This window comes from Palaemon carinicauda, chromosome 20 (genome assembly GCF_036898095.1).
Source record: "Palaemon carinicauda isolate YSFRI2023 chromosome 20, ASM3689809v2, whole genome shotgun sequence".
Classification (NCBI taxonomy): domain Eukaryota; kingdom Metazoa; phylum Arthropoda; class Malacostraca; order Decapoda; family Palaemonidae; genus Palaemon; species Palaemon carinicauda.
In genome coordinates, this window is record NC_090744.1 from 38,978,195 (window position 1) to 39,003,178 (window position 24,984).

General features: G+C 49.0%; 1 protein-coding gene across 2 annotated transcripts in view; it reads right to left on the bottom strand.

Annotated features, from left to right (window-relative positions):
* LOC137660289 (uncharacterized protein C18orf19 homolog A) overlaps positions 1-24,984 on the bottom strand; it is a 76,065-nt gene that overhangs the window by 33,610 nt on the left and 17,471 nt on the right. For both annotated transcript variants that reach the window (XM_068395077.1, XM_068395076.1), the window contains exon 3: positions 19,280-19,400. In XM_068395077.1, the coding sequence (XP_068251178.1) occupies positions 19,280-19,400 (121 nt within the window). The remainder of the gene's footprint in view (positions 1-19,279; positions 19,401-24,984) is intronic.

Genomic DNA, 24,984 nt, shown 5'->3' on the forward strand with positions numbered 1-24,984 from the left:
GGGTAGGATGGGCGGGCCATTACCCGAAAGTAGTTCGAGGTAAGTATTGTTAGGAAAAATACAAATTACTTAAAATTTGTGATTTGTTCCAACACAGAATACTTACCTCGAACTACTTTCTTAGGAGACTTATACCTTAGGAGGTGGGAGTGTCCTTCAGGACCTAGAGACCGTGACGAGAATAGAAGAGGAACTTAGGTAGTAGACTAGGTTCTGCTGACCTCAAAGAAAACACGAGAAAAAAGGGAAAACTACGCAAAAAACCATCTTAGTGTCTATGTAACTCACTTCTGCAAGAATCCTAGGAGACATGTCCTTCCAATGATAGTGTATCCCATGGCAGTTTCAGAGGGGCTACCCGAGCCATTTCCGGTAAGGGAATAGGGGAAGGAAGAACAAGGGGGCTCAGGAAGGAACCTGTGTCTCTTGGACTCGCTACCCGCAGTTACCACTGGGGCTACACCCTTAAACCATTTGGAGCGCGGAAATGACGGGACCGCACGAGAACCCACCCAGGAACGTTCTCGAGTAGTCCTTCAAGCAGTGAGCCGTAAAGGTCGACTGGTTAGACCAAGTACCTGCCCTCAGGCTTTGGCCCACTGCCATGTTCTACTCAAATGCCAAAGAAGCATTTAGACTCCTAATGTTGTGGGGTCTGGGCTTTCCTGGAAAGGGGACCCCTGCACTACTGTAGGTCCTGACGATCACTTGCCTTATCCAGAAGAAGAAAGTGTTCTTGGAGACTGGCTCCTTCACAGGCCCGATGAAAATGAACAGACTCTTGATCTCGGGATGAAGTCTAGCTGTCCTTTCTAATAACTGCCATACTGCAAGTCCCTCGGGTTGTCCGAGCGAGGAATAGCTGGCACTGGGAACAATTCTATTTTGGGGTCCCAAACAACTGGATTCTGAGTCTTGGCTACGAAGGAGGGTAAGAATCTGAAAGTAGTATCTCGCCAGCCCTTCGAGTGTGAGATCTCGTACGACAGGCCAGGAATCTCACCTACTCTTTGCTGATGCCAGAGCTAAACGAAAGACTGTCTTGAGGGTGCGCTCCTTGTCTAGAATGTCTTTTAGAGGATCGAAGGGAGGTACCAAAATCAACTTCAAGTACCCTAGCCACATCCCCCTGGGGCACTCTAACGGCTTGGGGGAAAAACGACTGCTCGAAGCTCTTGAAGAGCGTCGAGATCTACCTGGAGGCACCCAGGTCTATGTCCTTCAGGAGGAAGACTTGGGATGGACATGCCCACTTCGTCCCTGAGATAGACCAGGAAGTCTGCTATCTCGTGAATGGAGGCCCCTAACGGCCTGATTTTCTTCGAGGAGCACCCCTTGGAAAAGGTAGCCCACTACGCCTGGTACACCTCGACTGACGAACGCCTCAGGTACCCTGTCATCCTTGATGCTGTCCTCGACGGAAATCCTTCCTTTTTCAGGAGACGCTCGATAACCTCCACGCGTGAAGGAGGGACCAAGGGTTTTCGTGGAGCCTCTGGAAGTGAGGCTGCCGGAGAAGGACTGGTCTGTCTGGAAGTGTCCCAGGTGTAAGGCATGCCAGTTCCTTTAGATCCGCGAACCACTCCCTCTCTGGCCACCAGGGCGCTACCAAAGTCACCCACAGGTCGGCCGTTCGTCTCATTGGAAGGTGTCCTCGAACGTTGCTGCTGGATCTGGCACAGGAAAACAAAACACGGGGAGCTGTGCGTTTAGTCTCGTGGCGAAGAGGTCGAACACTGGGGAGCCCCACTTCAGGGAGAGGGTTTTGACCACTTCTGGGTGTAGGGACCACTCGGGCCCTACCACTCGACCCTTCCAGTTGAGGCCGTCGGCCAGGACGTTCCTCTTCCCCGGAGAGAACCTGGCTGAAAAATGAATTTGTTCCACTTCAGCCCATTCTAGGAACTCCATCGTGAGATTGCACCGTTCCTTCGACTTCAGTCCTCCTTGCTCTGTCACGTAGACCACCACCGTGGCGTTGTCGCACCCCGGATCCACGGAGCTTCCCCGGGGTAGATGGACGATCTCTAGGCCCGCTCTTTGTACGATCCTCATGTCCAGCACGTATATGTGCAGGTTCGTCCCCTCGACTTCCCATTTACCTTTTGCCATTTTGTCGAGAAGATGAGCACCCCAGCTCTCCTTGGATAGGTAAGTGAACAGGAGCATCTCCGGAGGGTAGGCAGAAAAGGGCATTCCCTTGAGGGTGTTCGTTCCGATTGCTACCACCCCAGGACTTCCTCCGTCTCTGGGGACACCAGGACTATCTAGTGCGGGGAGTCCTATCAGTCTTCGCCAGACCTTGGCTCTCCTGGGTTGGCCCGACAGGAAGGGCCAGAGTATCTGTTTCAGGGTGTCCAGTTTCTCCGCGGAGGGGAAGGACCTCGCCATCCGGGAGTCTAGAACCAACCCTAGGTAGGTCATCCTGGTGGAGGAAATCAGCCGGGACTTCTCCAGGTTGATGATGATACTCAAGACGTTGTAGAACTGCAGGAGCTTCTCGTCTTGCTCCCTCAGTACTTCCTCTGGGACTGAAAGCAACAACCAGTCACCTAAGTACCGAATCTGGCGGACGTCCTGTTCGTACGCCCAGCCTGAAACTGTTGAGAAGACCTTCGTGAAGCCCTGAGGACTGTCGACAGTCTGAAGCATAGGGTTTTGAACTGCCATGTTTTGGTACTCCATTTTTCCCTTAAGAACCTCCTGTTGGAGGGATGAACAGGGACCTGGAAGCAGAGGGCTTCGAGGCCTATGGACCTCAGTAGTCCTCCTCCTTCAAGGTCGCTAGGACTGACTTCGGAGTGTCCATCTTGAAGCCGGTGTTGTACACGAATTGTTGAGGGCTGAAAGGACTCCAGAATCCTGTCGCCTTCTCCACCAGGAAGAGCCTGTTGTAGGACCCTGGACTCGGTTTTCGACTGGTTCTACTGCCCCTTTCGCCAGCATTGCCGAGCCCTCTTCCTGCAATATTGCTACTCTCCAGGGGTCTCTGGATGCCAACCACTCCCCCTGTTGATCTGGGATCCGAGGTGGAGGTCCGCTAGGAAGGGAAGCTTGTACCCCTCCTTTAGTACTGCTACGGTCCCCGGATCCACTCCGTGGTCCCGCCATGCTTGCCAATATCGTTTGAGGCATCCCCCCACCTGAGGCGCCAGCAGGAGTAGGGGGGCCTCCCCTCCTAACTCCTTCTAGAGTCGCGGCCTGAACGCCCTCTCCTGGAGTCTGAGTAGGAGGGTCTGAAGGTTAACTGATGAGTCGAAGCTCCCCTACGGGGGGCAAGGCAAGGGAAAGATTACGTGTGCCAACTTCTACATCCGAAGGGCGGACGGAGCCGAAGAGGCACTGGGCAAAGGTGCGGGGCTCCCTCTCCAGCGGCCACTGAGGAAGGCACTGGAGAGGCAATAGCCCCGTTCGACCCGCTCGGGGAAAAACCACTCTGCCTTCGTCACGGATGGGGCCGTCATGGGCCTACCCCCTCCCGGGGAAATCCGTGGGGTTTAAGTACCCTGTTATGTCAGCGGCCTCTTCTGATGCTTGGATGGGGCTGGCCGGGACAATGGCACGGCTGGCCCCATCACGGTTGGAGCCGCCGGAACGGAGGTATCCGTCATGGGTGTGTCAGCGGCCACCTCCAATGCTTGGATGGGGCTGGCTGGGACGATGGAGCGGCTATCTCCATCACGGATGAAGCCACTGGGACGGAGGTACCTGTCATGGGTCTACCCCCTCCCGGGGAGATCCGTGGGGTTTAAGTACCCTGCCATGTCAGAGGCCGCCTCCGATACTTGGACGGGGCTGGCCGGGACGATGGCACGGCTGGCTCCATCACGGATGGAGCCGTCATGGGAGTGTCAGCGGCCACCTCCAATGCTTGGATGGGGCTGACTAGAACGATGGCACGGCTGGCTCTATCACGGATGGAGCCATCATGGGTATGTCAGCGGCCACCTCCAATGCTTGGATGGGGCTGGCCAGGACGATGGCACGGCTGGCTCCATCACGGATGGAGCCGTCACGGGTGTGTCAGCGGCCACCTCCAATGCTTGGATGGGCTGACCAGGACGATGGCACGGCTGGCTCCATCACGGATGGAGCCATCATGGGTGTGTCAGTGGCCACCTCCAATGCTTGGATGGGGCTGGCCAGGACGATGGAGCGGCTATCTCCATCAGGGATGAAGCCACTGGGACGGAGGTAGCCGTCATGGGTCTACCCCCTCCCGGGGAATCCGTGGGGTGTGAGTACCTTGGCATACCAGCGGTTGACCACGAAACCTGAATGGAGCAGTCGTGGTACCGGGTATGGATGCCATGCTGCCGGGTCGATCCAGCGGCTACCTCCGCTGGAAGGATGGAGCTCCTGCGGATATCCATGGAGCCACGGGCTTCCCCGTGCTGGCTGGTTGGTTCCTTCGTTCAGGGCTGGCCATCGAAGGACCGGAGGCCGGGACAAGGCTGCCAGTCCGAAGGGGCGACTCTCTCCGCTAGGCGGGAGAAGTCGGAACCTTCGCGGGCTTATGCCTGTCGACCGAGACCTGGCTGTCGAAGTCTTGGAGGCTGGGACACGGCTGCCAGACCGAAGGGGCGACTCTCCGCTGGGCGGAAGGAGTCGGAACCCTCGCGGACTTATGCCGGTCTGCCAGAGCCTGCTGTAGGGTTTCCGGGGTTCACGTCGAAGGGCGGGCATCACCGCCGGAACGGGGGCCTCCGTCCTGGGTCCACTGAGCTCGTGCCGAGCTAGGTGGCCTTTGGAGGACTTATGCCGGTCTGCCAGCGGAACGGGGGCCTCCGTCCTGGGCCCACTGCGCTCGTGCCGAGCTAGGTGGCCTTTGGAGGTCAGGACTCGACTGCCAGACTGAAGGGGCGACTCTCTCCGCTGCGCGGATGGAGCCGGACCCTTCGCGGACTTACGCCTGTCGACTGGAACCTGCCATGATGAGTCCCTCCGTCGGGTGCCGCTGTGGTAGGGAAGCTCTGTCAGACGAGACCCCCGGCGAAGCAAGGGGGGAAGGGGCGCTAGTCTTCTTAGGCGACCTCTTCGTCGCCTACTTCTTCTTGGTGCTATACCGCACCCACTCTGACTCCTGGGGAAGAGCAATGGGCACTTCCCCAGAACTGACTTACCTCATCCCCTACTCTGGGTAGGGGAAGATGGCTGTATAAAGAAGCTCCATTCGACGAGGCATCGGGAGAATTAAGCGGCGAGGAGAGGCTCTCCTTCCTATGAGACCTCTTGGACGCATTCTTCTTCTTGGTGCCGAAGCGCACCCACTGCACCACGTTCCAGGACTCGCACTCCGGACACGTGGCTGTAGGAGAACATAAGCTGCCCCTACACGACGAACACAGAGGATAAGGGTAGAAAGGATGATTTATTGTTAATTTGTTCTCTTCAGCTATTTATTTCCTTATTTCATTTCCTCACTGGGCTATTCTTCCTTATTGGAGCTCCTGGGCTAAAGCATCTTGCTTTTCCAAAAAGGGCTGTAGCTAGGATAGTAATAATAATAATAATAATAATGGGTCCACGTGGGGACCGCGAAAGACACAAAAGGGGGGTCGGGGACACAGGGTCGCACTGGGTAAGGAGAGAGCGTCGAGATGTTATCACGACGCGACCAGAGAACTTACTGGAGATCGAGACCTGAGCAAGCATGCTCTCTGACCTGGGGGATAGCCTCAGGGCATGTTCCACTCCACCTGAGGTTACCCCTCATAGAAAACGGGACTAGGGTAAACTACACAAAACTCTGGTCGGTTGGGAGGAGATCCCAGATACTCCTAAGAAAGTAGTTCGAGGTAAGTATTCTGTGTTAGAACAAAACATTTTTAAACATAAGACTTACCCGGTAGTTATATATATAGCTGATTAACACCTTTGGTGGAGGGTTAGAGACAGCCAACATTATTGGAATTCTACTTAAGAGTTAATAAACAAGCTTAAGGGTTCGTACCTGATAAGGAAGCTGACTTCAATGAATTCCTTCATTATGTCCGCTTTCCTTATGAGATCCAGCGATCCACCCAGGGAGCTGAAGACCTCTAGGAGCTGTCAAACTGGTCTAAAAACCTCTATGTGACAGGACCTCCTCCAATACCCTTGTTCCCGGGCACTCTTAAGGAACAAAATGACCACCTGACTAAAGTCAATGATTGTGGAAGACTGTCGCAATCTCCACGAACAACCATAAAAAAACAAAAGTTCCAAGAGAAGAAAAGGGTATTAGGATTATGGGAATGTAGTGGTGGATCCTTCCCCACTACTGCACTCATTGCTACGAATGGTCCCAGAGTGAAACAGTCCTCATGAAGAGTCTGGAGACGTTTTAAATAATGTGAAGCGAACACAGATTTACTCCTCCAAAAGGTTGTGTCCATAATGCTCTGCAATGATGTATTCTGCCTGAAGGCCACCAAAGTTGCTACAGTTCTAACTTCATGCGTCTGACTTAAAAACTCTTGCGGTCTGCTTTACTGCAATGTGCATGAATTTCTCTTATTAAGAGCCTGATGAAGAATGAAAGTGCATTCTTCGACCTCTATAACGAGGGCTTCTAGACCGAGCACCAAAGAGCTTCTGTCTTGCCTCGCAACTTTTCCATTCAGTTCAGAAAGAACTTCAGGGCTCTTACTGGACACAGGACCCTTCTCCAACTCCTCGCCAACCACATCTGAAAGGTTCGGAAACTCAAAAGCCATGGGGCAAGATTGAGAAGAGAGTTTATTCTTGGCGAGAAAGCCTAACTGCAATGAGCCGATAGCTTTGTATCTCGAGAAAACCAACGTTTTAACTAAAAGCATGAATCCCACTGACTCTTTTAGTTGTCCAGACTGACCAAAAATAGAGTCTTCATCGTGAGGTCCTTAAATAAAGCTGAATGCAAGGGCTCAAACCTGTCACTCTTAATGAACTTCAGGACTAAATCCAGAATCCAAGCTGGTGAATCCTGGAACTATTGCTTTGATATTTCAAACGATTTGAGAACTTCCTGTAAGTCTTTAACATTAGAAAGGTCCAAGTGTTGGCCTGAATACGGTTGCTAACATACTCTTGTATCCCTTGATGGTAGAGGATGAAAAAATTAAGTTTCCTTCGAAGATATAACAGGAAGTCAGCAATCTGAGTTATAGAGGTACTGGATGAGGAAACAGAGTTGACTCTGCACCACTCTCTAAAAACTTCCCACTTGGATTGGAAAACCTAGACGGTACACGTCCTTCTTGCTCTTGCAATAGCCCTAGCTGCTTCCTTCGAAAAACCTCTAGCTCTTGTGAGTTTTCCGATAATCTGAAGACAGTTAGATGAAGAGCTTGGAGATTGTTGATGGTATCTTTCCAAGTGGGGTTGTTTGAATAGAACTACTCTTAATGAAAAACTTCTAGCAGTGTTTACCATCCATTCCAGAACCTCTGTGAACCACTCTCTTGAGGGCCAAAAGTTGGCCACTAGAGTCAATCTGGTCCCTTCGTGTGACCTAAACTTTTTGCATTACTTAGTAATGAATTTTGAACAGTGGAAAGCGTACACGTCCATGTCATGAGCTGTTCGACGTTCGACGTCGCGTTCTGGTTGATGCTCGACATCGCGTCCCGCTTGACGCTCGACGTCACGTCTTGCAAGACGCTCGACAACACGTCTTGCAGGACTCTCGACGTCACGTCCCGCTGGGCGCTCAACGTCACATTAAAGCAGGACGCTCGACGTCACGTCCTGCTGGATGCTCGACGTCACGTTAGGTGGACGCTCAACGTCACGTTAGCTGGACGCTCAACGTCACGTTAGCTGGACGCTCGACATCACGTCTGGCTGCTTGACTCCTTTGGATAGAGCGGTTGAAACACGCCATTTAACAATGGAGTTGTAAAGACGTTCGTCGTCAAGAACCTCTCGACTAGAAGCCTTACGATGCTTGGTGTCCAGGTGTGAAGCTACCTGACGCTCAGGGTCCAGGCCTGCTACTCTCTTGTTGTCCGCAGGCTGATAAACTTGCACGAGCGAAGAGAGTTTCTGTTGTATATCTTGCAGCATATTAAAATTAGGGTCCACTTGTTGTGGTACAGGAGACGTCACATCTACCACAAGCTTGCTTTCTACGCCTTTGAAAAGAGGGCGCAGAGCATCCAGAAGACGATAACCAGACTGATGGAGGAGGAGGAGCATGAACCGAGGTCAAGCCAGGCTCAGACAACTGTCCTGCGACTGGGTGAGTTGGGCATTTATTGACAGTTGCCGACATCATTAAAGGACGCTTGGCGGGAGAGCTTTCTTCGGTAGAATGAAAACACTCAGGACTGCTCCAAAGCCTACAACCAGTAGCTTGCGGTGTCATGATAGAATGCTGATTGACCGTGTCCATCTTCCTTTTCAGAGGTTTGGAAGCTTGACAGCAGCCTTGTCTGGGCGCTGCGTCATCCAAAGATGACAAAAACACTTTAACCTCACCTTCCCTATGAGAAGAAGAGCGTCTTGAAAGGCATCAATAGGTATGCTCCTCCTCGCCTGCTTGGGAGCTAAAGCATCTCGTTTCCTTTTGTCTTTCGACATTCCTTCTCCCCAGGATTGGGGAGCTTGGAAGAGGTCTAAGGTCAACATTCCTTCTCTCAGGGGTTGGGGAGCTTGGAAGAGGTCTATGGTTAGAACATTCAACATTCCTTCTCCCAGGGGTTGGGGAGCTTGGAAGAGGTCTATGGTTAAAAGAACGACAGGTCCTAGCAGACACACCCTCTATTGAGGGGTGGTGCTTAGGCCGAAATAAATCGCCCAAAACTGGATAACTTCCTCCTATACACGAACCTTCAGGTATTGCTTGAAGTTCGGAGGGATGAAGATGTGGAAGAAAGCATCCTGAAGGTCTAAAGAGACCATCCAGTTGTCCTTCCTTACTGTGCTAGGACAGATATCAATCTCTCCATGGAGAACTTTGTCTTCTGAACGAAGGCGTTGAGAGCACTTAAATCCAGGACTGGTCAATAGTCTCCTTCTCCAAGAAGAGAGACATTTGATGTTGCATAGCCTGTCTCTTTGGCTCCTCTCTGTATCCGGCAGAGAGGTCTATCGGAGTTAGTATTAAAGGAGGTTTCACAAGCAAAAAGAATCTGCATCCCTCCTTTACAAATAGTACTGACCATAGGTCTACTCCTCTCCTCTTGCACACTCGCCAGAGGTTGTTTAGTCTGGCTCCTACTGTTGTCTGTGCAGTTTAGAGACAAAAAGTATGCAGAATCTTTCTTGTGGAAGAGATCTCTTTGACCAACTCTTGAGGAAGAAGAGAGGAAGAAAAAAGGGGAGTGTGAACCTCAATTCTGACTTCTGAAAGGGTGTAACCCCAAAGGACAGAAAAGAACACATTTGGGCTCTTTTCTTAAAGACTCCCGCTGAGAAAAGGGCTGCTAACTCATTGGAACCGTTCTTTAAGGCTTTATCCATGCTTGACATAATGAGGCTGAGACTATCAGTGTCCACATCCTTCAAGGCAGAGACCTTCTTCCCCAAGGCTCCCAGAGTCCAGTCAAGGAAAAAGAATACTTCGAAAGCATTGAAGATGCCTTTGAAAGGATGGTCAAGCTCTGACGTTGACCAGAGTATTTGGTCCTTCTCAAGGCCATCTTACGCAGAGCGTCTACTAGACTCGAAAAATCTCCTTGGGCAGAGGTAGGAACTCCCAAGTTGAGAACTTCTCCTGTCTCGAACCAAACACTAGATCTGGAGGCCAATTTAGCCGAGGGAAAAGGGAAAAACAGTATACCCTGGATATTCTTGGATTGTATCCAGTCTCCCATCATCCTCAAAGCTCTATTAGATGATCGGGACAACACCATCTTTGTAAACAGAGATTCCTTCGACACCTTCCCTAGCATAAACTCTGAAGGCGGGGAACGAGGAGCAGCAGGCACAAAATAATTTGGAAACTCTTCAGAAAAAACTCTCATGAGTTTCTATATGTGAACTGAAGGATGAAAGAACTTCAGATCTTCTCCTAGGAGAATTCCTCTAAAAGATAAATAATGGAAAGGAGATCGTCGATCCCTTCTTCCTACAAGTCTCTAACCCAGGTAGAGACTTGTTTCCTAGGAGTTAACTCCTTAAGGTCCTGTAATTCTGGCCTCAATGGGTCCAAGATCATTACTTACTTTTACTTACTTTAGGGGTTTATTACTCGCCCTCCATTTGACGCCAAGAGTCTGTACAGGCGGGCCTTGGTGTGTGAAAAGAATTCTTCCAGTTAATATTTTTCTCTGTATATTTTCAGTTATAGCGCCTGGTATAACTATGTTCCAACGCTAGACGCTCGTGGTCATTACGATCGGAACTAAGACGTTCGGCTCGACAGGTGTAATCGTGACATCCGAGTCCTGATGCTCGACGTCACGTCTAACTTCTTGCGTTAAGTCCAACTGCTGGACGCTAGACGCCATGCAACTGCTTGACGATTGGCGCCACGTGACTCTCGGAACAATGACGTTCGCTGTTTAGACGCTCGCGATTTAGATGCTCGGAACTATGCTTGAAACTCGGCGTCACATCCAACTGCTTGACGATCGACGTCACGTAACTGCTTGACGCTCGACGTCCTGTTTAACTGCTTGACACTCGACGTCAAGTACAACTGCAGGACGCTTGACGCCATGCAACTGCTTGACGTTCGTTGCCACGTGACTCTCGGAACAATGGCGCTCGTGATTCAGACGGTCGGAACTATGACATTCGCGTCTAGAACATTCGCTCATCCAACAAAAGAGACATAGAAGTTGCACTCAGTTCCAAACATCGTGTCAAACTCTTACAGCATCGTTAGTAGTGCGTGACATTCGACGTCCTGCTGGACGCTCGACGTCCTACAGGAAGCTCGATGACGTCATGCTGGAAGCTCAATGACGTCACGCTTGTTGTTACGTGTCATACCTTCCAGCTACTCAACGCTTGGCGTGATGTAGTCCATTCCTTAACGCTCGGCGTCCTTCTTGACGCTAGCTAGAAGGAAGTGAAATACGTAAGATGCCAGCTCTGTCTGTGAGCGGAGTCAACCGACGATGAAGATAACACTTTTACCTCGCCTTACCAATGGCGAGGGCGAGCGTCCTGGGAAGCGACATCAGGAACGCTCGAGGGGACGTCTGCTTGAGCGCTAACGCCTCTCGTTTCCTTTCGCCGATCGAGATTCCTTCTCCCAGGGGTTGGGGAGCTCGGAAGAGTCTAAGGCTAGGATAACAACAGGTTCGAGCAGACGCACCCTCCACTGACTGATTAAGTTCACTGCACTAATTAGCACTGAAAATTGCACTTTTTAATATTCTTTCATAAGACCAAAGGAAAGACATATAAGCCTTTTACCTTATAAAAAGAAAGTACATTAAATGTAATATATTAAATAGACCTGCCCGCTGCGAGAGATATTAATCTTCCGCCAAGGGCTTGAATGAGAATTCAATAGGTTATTTGATTAATATTAGAAATCCCAATATCGAAAAACAAAAATAAATAACGATGCAAAGTAATTTGTGAGACTGTATCGATTGTCTGAGAACGACGTAGCGTAACTTTAACTGTACGGTAGTTTTATTTGAACTTTGAAAAAAGATCGACGATTCTCTAAATAAAGTATACTAATAGGACAAATATATTCTTAAAAATAATATATTCCTTTTGTATTAAAAGAACTTAAATACTTTGGTTTTTAAGTAAAATTTTACTTTTCATAAATAACGATACAAAGTTATTTGTGATACTGTATCGATTGACTGAGAACTGCGTAGCGTAACTTTGTATGCTAGTCTATTTAAACTCTGAAAATAGATCGTTTATCTAAATATAGAACACTTAATAGGACAAATATATACTAAAAATAATATATTCCTTTTATATTATAAAAACTTAACTACTTCTAGTTTGTAAGGAGAGTTTTACTTTCCAGTCTCTGCATCGAAAAAGAAATGAAAATGCAAGTCATACTACGTAGCTAAGTAGATTACGTCATATGATTGTGACGTCATAGAGTTGGCGAAGTGTTTACCTACCGCCATCATGTTTTAAAGAGTAGGTTCCTTATTTTTTCAGTAGGTGGAAAAAAATCCGTATCCTACTCCTTTCAATTTATGAACATATCGATCATAACCCAACCACTACTCTCAGTTAAAATAAAACCAAACTAGCGAAAGCCAACAGTAAATTGTACATCACCAAGATGACTGCAATTGTACAGGTTACAGCGAGTGAAAAATCCAATGATGTTGCTGGCGTGGCCGGCAGGGAAGATCTGAAGAATCATGGAATGGTTCCAGGTACCTCGCTAGGGGCGCACAGGTGGTACACCTGGCTACCCAATCTGCGACTGCCGCGAGTTTTGAAATTTCTGCTGGACGTCAGGGACGTATAGCTATATATATAACTACCGGGTAAGTCTTATGTTTAAAAAGAAGTTAGTGGTCTTATTTACCATGAAACTAAAAAACTGAGATGTGCGGTATATGCTGTGTCTACAGACTTTGATGTAAAAATTGCATCAGATCATACCTTAAAAATGTGGTTAGTTAGTTTATCATAAGATTTCTAGCAAACAAAGTCCTGACACTGATCCTGTTTACATACTGAAGCAAATGGTCTAACTGTCAATCACGTGTAATGGTACCACTAGGGGAAGATAGATGTCTATGTAACGGCACCTCTCAAGGGATGTAACAGTAAAGGGATGTTCATGCATTTAATTACCAATTTACCATTTCATTATTATCCACTATAATTCTTAACTAAATCCAGATAATCCAGTAAAATATGACATTCGGAGATAATTTGTATTTTTCCTAACTATACAAACCTTAGCTATTTAATATGGGTATTACTTTCGGCGTAGCTGAAATGACGAGCCATTAGAATTTTAACGAGGGTTTACTACTCCCATCGCTAGTTAGTAGGGGGTAGGGAGGGGTAGCTTGCTACCCCCCCTCACACACCTGTGTGCTGAGCTCACTTTGCTTAAGAGGTAAGACTTCACGGGGGATAGGGCTGGCGGGCAAGTTTGATTAAATAGCTAAAGTTTGTATAGTTAGGAAACACACTATTTAATATAGGTGACTCAACCCGTAGGAAGGGTGGAAAAGTCCCAGCCATATTGGCTTTTGGCTTTGCCCGGGGACTCATTATCTGATTGTGTCAGCACTCAACAATAAAGGGTCCCTGCATTTCGCTCGCACCTTGCTATGCAAGGGCTGCGGCCTACATAAGCTGTGTGTGAAGGATTATGTGCGACTCGTCCTAGGAAGTTGACCTGAAGTTCTTAGATGGAAAACTTTAGGTTAGGACTTTCCCAATACCACCTCGTCAGGGTATGGGGACGCGACAGTATTAACTTAATACTAGGAACACAAGGAAACATGGTTTACCTGCAGTGGTTCGAGGTCAGCTGTGCAGAGAACCCAGGATGCTGCTTTCCCCAAGAGAGGGGAGGATGAAGAAAAGAATACTGTATGGGCCAGACATACCTTTTCTTTCATGCAGACTAAAACCGGGTAACAATGCCCTCAACCCTCTGCTACTTGTCCATTAAGGAGCCTGAGGTTTAAACCAGCTGTTGTGCAGCCATCAAGGGCCGATAGAGAATGTATCGAGCCTCCTGTGGGTCATGTCTTGCAGGTAGTGGGCTGTGAAGGTCGTCTGACGCTTCCACACCCCTGCTTGTAGAACCTGCGTCATTGAGAAGTTCTTCTTGAGGGCCAGGGGCGTAGCTACGCCCCTGACATCATGCGCTCTAAGGTGACATGATGGAGGAGGGTCTGGATTCAGAGACAGATGAATCACTCTAAGAATCCATGCCGAGATGGTATTCTTGGTGACCCTCCTCTTAGTCCTCCCAGTGCTAAAAAACAACGCTTGCACCTGAGGACGGACTGCAGCCATTCTTTTGAGATATAGCCTCAAGCTCCTTACTGGGCACAGTAGGAGATGGTCTGGGTCATCTGTTACAGAACGGAGACTCGAAATCTGGAAGGAGTTGAACCGTGGGTCCGCCACCCCCGGATTCTGAGTCTTAGCAATAAACTCGGATGAATTTGAGCGTTACCTCCCCCCATCCCCTTGAACGGGCGATGTCATACGAGAGACCATAAAGTTCACCGATTCACTTGGCCGAGGCCAAAGCTAGTAGGAACACCGTCTTCTAAGTTAGGAGGCGATCTGAAGCCTGGCGTAATGGTTCACAGGGAGGTCTCTTAGGAGACCTGAGAACTCAAACCACGTTCCATGGAGGAGGTCTCACTTCCGACTGGGGGCAGGTAAGTTCATAACTTCGTATGAGTAGGGAAAATTCCAGCGAAGAAGAAATGTCCATTCCTTTGAGCCTGAAGGCTAGACTTAAGGCTGAGCGATAGCCTTTCACCGCCGAGACTGAAAGGCGCATTTCTTCTCGCAAATACATGAGGAACTCCGCTATTGCTGGAATAGTGGCATCGAGTGGAGAGATACCCCTTCCACGACACCAACCACAGAAGACTTTCCACTTTGCCTGGTAGACAGATGCGGTGATTTTCGCAGATGTCCAGACATCCTGATCGCAACTTGTTGCGAAAATCCTCTCAGCGAGGAGATGCTGGATAGTCTCCAGGCGTGAAGTCGTAGCGAAGCTACGGCTTTGTGGAAGATGTTGGCATGTGGTTGTCTGAGTAGATCGTGTCGTGGAGGGAGTTCTCTCGGAAGTTCCGTTAGGAGTTGCAGAAGGTCTGGAAACCATTCCGCGTGATGCCATAGCAGACCTATGAGGGTCATTGAAAGATTGACCGATATTCTGGTCTTGTTGAGCACCCTCCTCATCAGACAGAACGGGGGGAAAGACGTACACGTCGATGTTGTCCCACCGTTGTTGGAAGGCATCCTGCCAGAGTGCCTTGGGATCCGGGACTGGGGAGCAGTACAACAGAAGCTTGAAATTCAAAGCTGTTGCAAACAGATCCACAGTCAGGGAACCCCACAAAGTCAGGACTTTGTTGGCTACTAGATACTCCAAAGACCACTCGGTACTCACTATCTGAGACGCTCTGCTCAGATTGTCAGCGAGCATATTCCTCTTGCCTGGGATGAAACGTGCCGATAGTGGAATCGAGTGGACTTCGGTCCACCTCAGTATCTCTACTGCAAGATGGGATAGCTGCTTCGAAAAGGTACCTCCTTGCTTTTTGATGTAAGCCACTACTCTGGTGTTGTCGCTCATCACCACCACAGAGTGACCCGCCAGGTATTGTTGGAACGGTTGAAGGGCCTTCATCTCTAGAATATTTATATGGAGGAACTTCTCTGATTCTGACCACAGGCCTGAGGTCCTGTGGTGCAGAACGTAGGGCCCCCACCCTTTCTTTGAGGCGTCCGAAAACAGCATCAAATCCGGGGGGAGGACGAGAAGATCCACTCCTCTTCATAGGTTCTCGTCTGTCACCCACCACTGGAGGTCCGTCCGTTCCGCAGGTCCCATAAGGATCATGACGTCCGGGGAATCGTAACCTTGATTCCACCGGTACTTGAGTCGCCACTGGAGGGATCTCATCCTGAGGCGACCGTTGGGAACTAGACGAGCCAAAGATGAGAGGTGACCGAGGAGAAGTAACCACGATTGGGCTGGAAGCTCTTCTCGTCTGAGAAAAGGGCTTGCGACCTTCCTCAGCCTTGCTATCCTGTCGTCCGATGGGAAGGCTTTGTGGAGATTGGTGTCTATAATTATGCCTAGGTATACCAGTCTTTGAGTGGGAAGCAGAGAAGACTTCTCAAGATTTACCATGATCCCCAGATCCTGGCAGTCCCAGAAGTTTGTCTCGGTGTTGAAGAAGGGATGACTCCGAGTCTGCTAGGATCAGCCAGTCGTCCAGATAACGGAGGAGAGGAATGCCGATCCTGTGTGCCCCACGACGATATTAGGGTGAACACTCTGGTGAAAACCGGAGATGCTGTGGAGAGACCGAAACACAGCACCTTGAACTGGTACACCTTGCTGTGTAGGCTGAATCTTAAGTACTTCCTTGAAGACGGATGGACAGGGATCTGGAAGTACGCGTCCTTCGGATCCAGTGTACACATGAAGTCTTGTGGTCTCACTGCAAATCTGACCGTGTCTGGGGTCTCCATGCTGAACGGAATTTGTTTGACAAATTTGTTCAGAGCCGAGAGGTCGATGACTGGTCTCCAGCCTCCAGACGCCTTTTTTACAAGAAAGAATCGACTGAAGAAGCTTGGGGACCCGTCGACGACCTCTTGGAGAGTGCCGTTCTTCAACATGGTCTGAACTTCTGCCCGAAGGGCCTGCCCCCTTGCTGATCCCATGGCAAGGGAGCTCAATGACACTGGATTCGTCATCAGGGGAGGTATAGATGTTGTGAACGGGACGCGATATCCCTGACTGATTATGGAAATCGTCCAGGAATCGGCCCCGAGTTGCTGCCAACTGTCTGTGCAACTTTGTAGGCATCCCCCCACTGGTGGACATGCAGGGGGACTGCCAATCCTAGCGTTTGCGGCCTCGGCTGCTCCCAACAGGATTTTTCCCTCCCCTGGAGGACTTTTTGCCTTTCCTGTCCTTGCCAGGAAAGGGCTTAGACACCACTGTCTTCGCTGCCGTTGTCGGTTTCACGGTCCTGGTAGGACGGGGCTGCTGGGGCACTGGAGGCTTATAGGGCTTGGATGTCAAAGCCCTATGTAGGAGGGAGTCTTGGTGGGACTTCCTCCACCTCTCAGCAGCATGCTCCATGTCTTTAGGCTCAAACAGATTCGTTCCATCCACGGAAGAATGTCTGAGCCTGCTTATCTTGGTGCTAGGGACCTTCTGATGGAACCTCTCAGCCACTGCATCCCGACGTTTCAGGATGGTGTTCGCCCACAAGTTCAAGACTTGGTGGGCCAGAAACTCGATCGTGCGAGTGCCTGAGAGTAGAAAGGTCTCCATAGCTTTCCTCCGAACGTACCAGGATACCTAAGGTCCCTAACCAGATATCCAGCCACGAAGTGGCCTGTACAGCACACTTCGCAACCTTCTCCTGATTAAGGATCTCAGTCGCCGAGAATGATAGTGACCTTGCCGTGCGTTGTCCTCGCGCACGGGAGGGTATTGGCGATCGTGCGGGGGAGCGTGCTGGGGAATACCAGGGGTTGCACGCGGGAGGGCGAAAGCGAGGGCGCGCGGGCGAGCGATGGCGCGTAAAAGCGTGCGCAGGAGGCTGATTGTGCGCTCGCGCGCCCCAGATGATGTCGTAGGGCGCAAGCGCGCAGGAGAGATATCTCTTGCGCGTGGGCACGCAGCAGGAGCCTGTGGTCGTTGGCGCGCCTCTTGTGGGCACACATAAGGCTGGCGGTGTGTAGTGTAGCTGCTGTAGGGGATGGGTGTGGGCGCGCAGGGCACGTGCGCGCATCCTTGTAGGCGCGCGCAGGTGAACGCGTGTGGTTGTGCGCTGGCGAGGGATGGCGCGCAGGAGATAGCAGGCAGCGCGTTGGCAAGCGCTGACAAGCAGGTGAAGTCTTAGACTTCCCTACCGCCCCCAGATCCGAAGATCGTGGGGGCGCAGAAGATCGTTGGCACGTTGGAGAGTGCTGGCACGCAGGAGAGCGCTGGCGCGTTGGCAAGCAGAGACGCGTAGGAGAGCGCTGGCGCGCATGGTGTTGGCACGCAGTAGGTTGGTGGCGCGGAGTCGCGCACTGGCGCGCTATCTCAGGAACAGCAAGAGCAGGAGCTCGTTGGCGCGTAAGGGATGTGTGCGCATGATGGCGCGTACGCCCTTGTTGCCCTGAAGGGACCGGTGCCTGACTATGAAAGACAGGTTTAGTCGGTGCATAAAGCGCATCAGCTGCCAGGAACGGCGACGGCAGGTCTGACGGGTGGAAGGTCGACGTGTCCTTTGATAGGACGACCTTCCACCGAAGGGGATCGCGAACGATCCGCAGAGAGGTCCAGGGTCGTAGCAGGAACAGTCGGTGATCGATGATGAGGCTCCTCTGCGGCGGACTGCAACGATGATGATGAACCGAAGAGGCGCCTCCTCACCGTCTTATAAGGTGAAGGAAGGCTTCTCTAGCGAAGAGGAAGGCGAGCCTTGCGACGTATACGCCATCTGGGGGCCGTTGGGTCAGCAAGCTGACCTTCAACAGTCCTCCGAAGAGGAGTCTCTGTGAGTGAACTCCCCCGAGAGGGAGAATCACCGGCAGGAGAGACTGTTGGACTTAAGTTTCTCCCTCGTAGGTTGAGCAGGGACGGGAGACACTAAGCCTTCGGTAACTGCGGGATGAGAAGAGGCAGAGGTATTAGGAGATACCGCATTAGATACCTCTGACACCACAACGTCGACAATAGACAGAGGGTCAACCTCTGCCAAAGTCGGCGATTGCTTGACAGCGGCACCCAATCGGATGATGTCAAGAAGTGCTTCCTTGGAGGGCGAACCCTCGAGCCCCAAGGAAGACCAAAGCTGAAATAAATTGGACAAATTAAGATCCTCCCCCGGGGGGAGAGGTGGAGCTGCCTCGCTAGGGGAGGCAACGCCATCTCTCAAACCCCGAGTTCGGGAAACAGAACCACGGTCTACGCTACCACTCGCCGGTCTCTTGAAAGAGACCGATCGAGCGGGAGCTTCGGAGGAGGTTTGGGCAATGGAAGAAGAGTCCTTGGGATTTTCTCCTTTCGAAGAAAACTTCGAAGGAGAAATATCCCGCCTGGACTTCTTCTTACGTCGCCGAGAAAACATATCCCACTGGGAGGTAGACCACTCCCTACACTCACCACACTTATTGCCACTATCACACTGTTGACCTCTACAGTAAGGGTGTGAGGGTCCGTCTCGACCGCTGACATGAAAGTTCCACAGGGGCGGTAGGGTAAACCAGGACAGGTGCGCATATTCGCAGAGGCCAACTTTACACTCAAACCTGAAGGAGAAAAAGCAAAAAGACATTAATGGCTGTCAGTGAGAGGCGAGGGTGAGAGAGGCGAGGGTGAGAGCGGACACGTCCGACTACCACCCGAGCCGAGAGCAAAGTGAGCTCAAGCACAGGTGTGTGTGAGGGGGGGGGGGTAGCAAGCTACTCTCCCCTACCCCCCGCTAACTTGCGGTAGGGTAGTAAACCCTCATTAAAATTCTAATGGCTCGTCATTTCAGCTACGCCGAAAGTAATACCCCTATTAAATAGCGTGGTTTGTATGTCAGTTACGGAACAAATACCAAATTGTCCATGCTCAATGGTACTTATTGAATAAAGTGTCTGGCAAAGGATTCAGTATTCAGAACCAGGTTTGCAATAACATTAAATTCAGGATACTTACAGGAAGATGAATATACTCTATAAGATTGATGTCCATTGCAAATGGGTAACCAAGAGAGAGACACCTGGGAGAACCTGCTTCTATACATATGTTCAACTGACTTCTGCACAATCCCCATTATCTGTAGAGAGAAAAAATTATAAGTACTGTATGGTTATCATACAATGCTTAACCATACAACTGACATAAATTATAAGAGGACTGTTATTTTTCAAACATATGAGGTGAATTTCTCAAATGCTACAGAGTACATGTTGAAGGTAGTATGAACAGATGGACTTCTTTATATCTCTAGAATGGTGGAGACTTTTTGTCCTCATTTCAATATAGTCTAGGTTTCACACTTAATGCCTGGTAAAATATTCACTATAATAAAAGAAAGCATAGAAGAAATATGAGAAATCTTGAAGTAATTTGTATTTTTTCTAATGATACAAACCTGTAACTATTTAATAGGGATTATCTTTCGGCAAAGCTGGAAGACTAGCCATTAAGACGTTTATGCGAGGTGGCAACCTCCCAACCACAAGTTAGCGGATGTGGAGAGGAGTAACCGGCTACTCATCTCACACACCAGTGAAACAGTCACTTTTTGATTGCAGGCAGGACTTACGGGGGACAGGTGATGGCAGGACAATTTGTATATATAGCTGCCGGTTTGTATCGTTAGGAAAAGTACAAATTATGTACTGTACTTCCAAATTTGTCATTTGTTCAGACGCTACAATCCTTAAGCTATTTATCCCTTTTACCCCCCGGGGTATTTGGAAATTTCCAACCCTTAACCCCCAAGGGGTTATTTTTTTCCCAGCACATTTTGCAGTATATATTTTTGAAATTGCTCTAACAGCCTTAATTTTTGTCATAGAGAGGTCAGGTTGGTCTCATTCTCTTGGAAAATGCCTGAATTTTCTCAAAAAATTATCAAAAAATATGAAAAACAAATTTTTATAGCATTTTTTTGCAAGGACGTACCGGTACGTCCATGGGGGTAAAGGGATGGCATTTGTGAAACGTACCAGTACGTCCTTTGGGGGTAAAAGGGTTAATAGAGATGACTCCCCAATTAGGAGGGAGGAAGTCCAATCATTGGCTTGGACATTGACCCGGGTTTGTTCCCTTACCGGTATAGACTGTGACTGGGAAAAAAACTTGAAATCTCACTAAAAATTTGTGCAATGCACGGATAGCAGCCTGAGCAACAAGTGTGTTTCTCTGAAATTATCAATATGACTGTCTAGGTAAGACCATTCCAAGCTAAAAATAGGAATGTTAATATATAACATAGGCGTTTCCCAATACCCACCTCGCAGGGAGTATTGGGGATGTAGACAAGCATGAAAACTATACTAGGTTACAGAAGGGAAATGGTTATTACCTGCAGATAGTTAAGGCCAGCATGCAGAGGACCCATGGTGCTGTTCCCCAAAAGAGGGGAAGATGAAGAAAGAAAGAGCCAGTCATTTTTACACATTCATCTCAGACTAATCCTGAGTAACCTATGCCCTCAACCATCTGTTACTTGTCCATCAAGGAGCCTGAAGTATTCTAAACCACTTGTTGTGGAGCCACCACAGGACCAATGGAGAGTGTCTCCATGTTCCTGTGGGTCATGTATTGCAGGTAGTGGGCGGTGAAGGTCGTTTGACGCTTCCACACACACGCCTGTAGTACCTGCGTCAGAGAGTACTTACGTTTGAACGCCAGGAAGACGGTCCATTTCGCCAGGTAGACTGATGCAGAGGATCTTTGTAAGTATCCAGACATCCTTCTTGCAACTTGTTGTGAAGAGCCTCTCTGTGAGAGATGATGGATTGCTTCCAGGCATGAAGACAAAAAGAAGCTACTGTCTTGTGAAAGATGTTTGCGTGTGGTTGTCTGAGTAGATCTTGTTGTGGAGGGAGTTCTCTTAGAAGATCTATAAGGAGCTACAGAAGGTCTAGGAACCACTCTGCATAATGCCATAGTGGAGCTATGAGAGTCATAAATAGGTTACTCTGGTCTTGTTGAGCACCCTTCGCCGCAGACAGAACAGGGGAAAGGCATACACGATGTCATCCCACTGTTGTTGGAATGCATCTTGCCCGAGAGTCAGAAGGTCCAGGACTGGGAAACAGCAGAGCGGGAGCCTGAAGTTCAGGGGCATCACAAACAGGTCCACAGTCGGGGAACCTCACAATGTCAGGACTTTGTTGGCTATCATATGATTCAAAGACCATTCGGAGCCCACTATCTGAATCACTCAGTTAAGATTGTCTGCGAGCACATTCCCCTTGCAAGGAATGAAGTGAGCTGATATGGATACTGAATATTTTTCTGCCCATCTTAACATCTCTATTGCTAGATGGCATAGGGGCTGCAAAAAGGTACCGCCTTGGTTGTTTACATAGGCCACTACTGTGATGTTGTTGCCCATCAACATCACAGAGTGACTCACCCGGAACTGTTGGAGAGCTAGAAAGGCTGATCTCATCTCTAAGAAATATATGTGCCGGTACCTTTCGGACTTGGACCATAGCCCTGAGGTCGTGTGGTGCCGAATGTGGACCCCCACCCTTCTTTTGATACGTCTGTATAGAGCATCAATTTCGGAGGAGGGATGAGAAGATCTGTCCCTTTGCAGAGGTACTTGTCCATCACCCACCACTGAAGATCCATCCTTTGCTCCTGTTCCATTGGGACTAACGTTTCTGGAGAGCCGCTATGTTGGCTTCCCCTGGACTTCAGCCGCCACTGTTGAGATTGGATCCTGAAGCGGCCGTTGGGCACTAGACGGACCAGGGATGTTTGGTGACCTAGAAGACACAACCACTGTTGGGCTGGAAGCTCTTCTTGATCCCCTACTGGACCTTGGGTGGAATGTGTTTCCTAGAGGTGGAGTAACCTGCATCGGCCTTCCAAGCCTCAGGTGAAGCTTTGTCTGGAAGACTCCCAACTTCTCCCACAAGGGGTCAGGTTCTGGAAGCTTTGCCCTAACAGCTTCTGTCTCTAAATCCTTCTGGTATCTGGAGACACGCGCCAATGGCGGGCATGTGAGAAGTGGCACTACTGGACCTCTACCGGAGCAGCAGGGGCTGAAAGGCCAAAGGGAGCTAGAGTGGTGGCCGCTGTACTACTACGCCTGGGATCGTAGGGAGCCCTAAGGTACCCCAGACACACCATTACCCCCAAATGTAGGGTGACTGATTCATCAGAATTGAACTGCAGCCTTAGCAGGAGCAGCCTGTGTAGACAAGGCTGCTTTAACAATCTCCTGTATTCAAGCAAAGTTAGGATTCCATGACAGTGTAGCAGACTGAACAAGTGACTGACGGGCATCCTTGTGATGTCATCTAGCAAACAAGGGTTCACAGAACATGAGTGTAGCTTGTTGTGAGTACGCGTCAAGCACACACCCATAAAAATCGAAGGAATACCCAGAGGTTTGCATGAAGTAGGAGCGAACAAGTGCCTCACATTTGACCTCGAAAGGTAGCTTAAGATCAGCAGGACATGATCAAGGTAGCGTTGGATGTGTAGAAAGAGCCAACTGGTAGCAAAGTTCTTCCCACCAAACCTCCTGTTGAACTGCTCCCACTGAGAGGATGACCACTCCTGACACTTAACGCAAGGAGAAGCTTCCGTGTAGGAGTGTCTTCTGCACGAAGGACAAAGCTGGAGAGGACCTGTCTCCTCTCTATCATTTCCAAATCAAAAGAGGTCTTAGTGGTGAGAGTGTGGGGAAGGTTGTTGATATATCGTTAAATGTTTTTAAGGCCCTATATGCCAGCACAGCACTGAATCTTCCCCATGTAAAGGACAAAGATTTTGTGTTCTACGAAAAATGTTATTTTCATTAGTAAAATAAATTTTTGAATATACTTACCCGATGATCATGTAGCTGTCAACTCCGTTGCCCGACAGAAATCTACGGTCGGGATACGCCAGCGATCGCTATACAGGTGGGGGTGTACTCACCAGCGCCATCTGTGGTCAGGTACTCCAGTACTTCTTGTCAACAAGACCTCAATTTTCTCCTCGGTCCACTGGTTCTCTATGGGGAGGAAGGGCGGGTCCTTTAAATCATGATCATCGGGTAAGTATATTCAAAAATTTATTTTACTAATGAAAATAACATTTTTCAATACTAATCTTACCCGATGATCATGTAGCTGATTCACACCCAGGGTGGTGGGTGGAGACCAGTATACATGTTAACAAAGAAGCTAAGTATCCCGCATTTCATTTTTATAGTTATTCAAAATAACAATATAAAATAAATAAGTACCTGGTAAGGAAGTCGACTTGAACCATTACTCTGCCTTTAATAAGTACGTCTTCCTTACTGAGCGTAGCGGTCCTCTTAGGATGCTGAACGACTCTTAGGTGCTGAAGTATAAAGGGCTGCAACCCATACTAAAGGACCTCATCACAACCTCTAACCTAGGCGCTTCTCAAGAAAGAATTGACCACCCGCCAAATCAACCAGGATGCGGAAGGCTTCTTAGCCGACCGTACAACCCAAAAACAACAATAAAAGCAATCAAGAGAAAGGTTAAAAAGGTTATGGGATTATGGGAATGTAGTGGCTGAGCCCTCACCTACTACTGCACTCGCTGCTACGAATGGTCCCAGGGTGTAGCAGTTCTCGTAAAGAGACTGGACATCTTTGAGATAGAATGATGCGAACACTGACTTGCTTCTCCAATAGGTTGCATCCATAACACTCTGCAGAGAACGGTTCTGTTTGAAGGCCACTGAAGTAGCCACAGCTCTCACTTCATGTGTCCTTACCTTCAGTAAAGCAAGGTCTTCTTCCTTCATATGAGAATGAGCTTCTCTAATCAGAAGCCTGATGTAGTAAGAAACTGCGTTCTTAGACATTGGTAGCGAAGGCTTCTTAACCCTGGATAGGTACGGTGGGTCGTTTGCGACCCCGAGCGTCAAAAAAAAACAGGTTTTTCTCACGTGACTCACCCCTGTGACTGAATTTGTGGGTGATCGACCTGCAGGAGGTGTCTCCCCTACACGCTCTAGTAGTGTCCAGATGTGCATTGCTGTAGCTGTACTCCTTCCCCGATTTCTGAGACGCGTCGGGGTCGTTCGCGTCCGAGTTTACCCTTCTGAGGTAGTTTGCATAACTATCAAAGTTATTACGTATTATGAAATTGTCGTAGAATGGTGCAACTTGTATAGGTTATCAGTTGTGGAAAGTCTTGGTGGATTGTTTGGCTACCATGTGCATGTTTTTTTTTTTAGTTAAAATGTCGTTCATCACCACGAGGACCATTTTACCGCGAGTGCCCCTTTTTCATTTTTTTTCATTTTTTTGCCAAGTCATTTTTCCGTAAGATATTGCCAAATAGTGTCGTAAAACTTTTGCTTGTTTAGTGTTGGAAAGTGTGTCTAGATGATCTGGCTACCCATGCATGACTTTGTTTTTGTCAGATACGACGTAGTTATTGGTATATTGGGTATTTAACTGCGGTTACCAATTTCTGTTTTTTTTTCAATATTTGTAAAAATTACTACGTAGTAAGGAATTGCCGTATATTATTCATTTTTTTTTCATGTTTATGTGTTAGAAAGTGTGCCTTGATGGTTGGGCTAACACGTGCATGTCTTTTTTTTTATCTGAGATGTCGTATATTAGAATGTCGGGCATTTTACCGCGAGTGTCCCTTTTTAATTTTTTTTTATTTTTTTGCCAAGTCATTTTTCCGTAA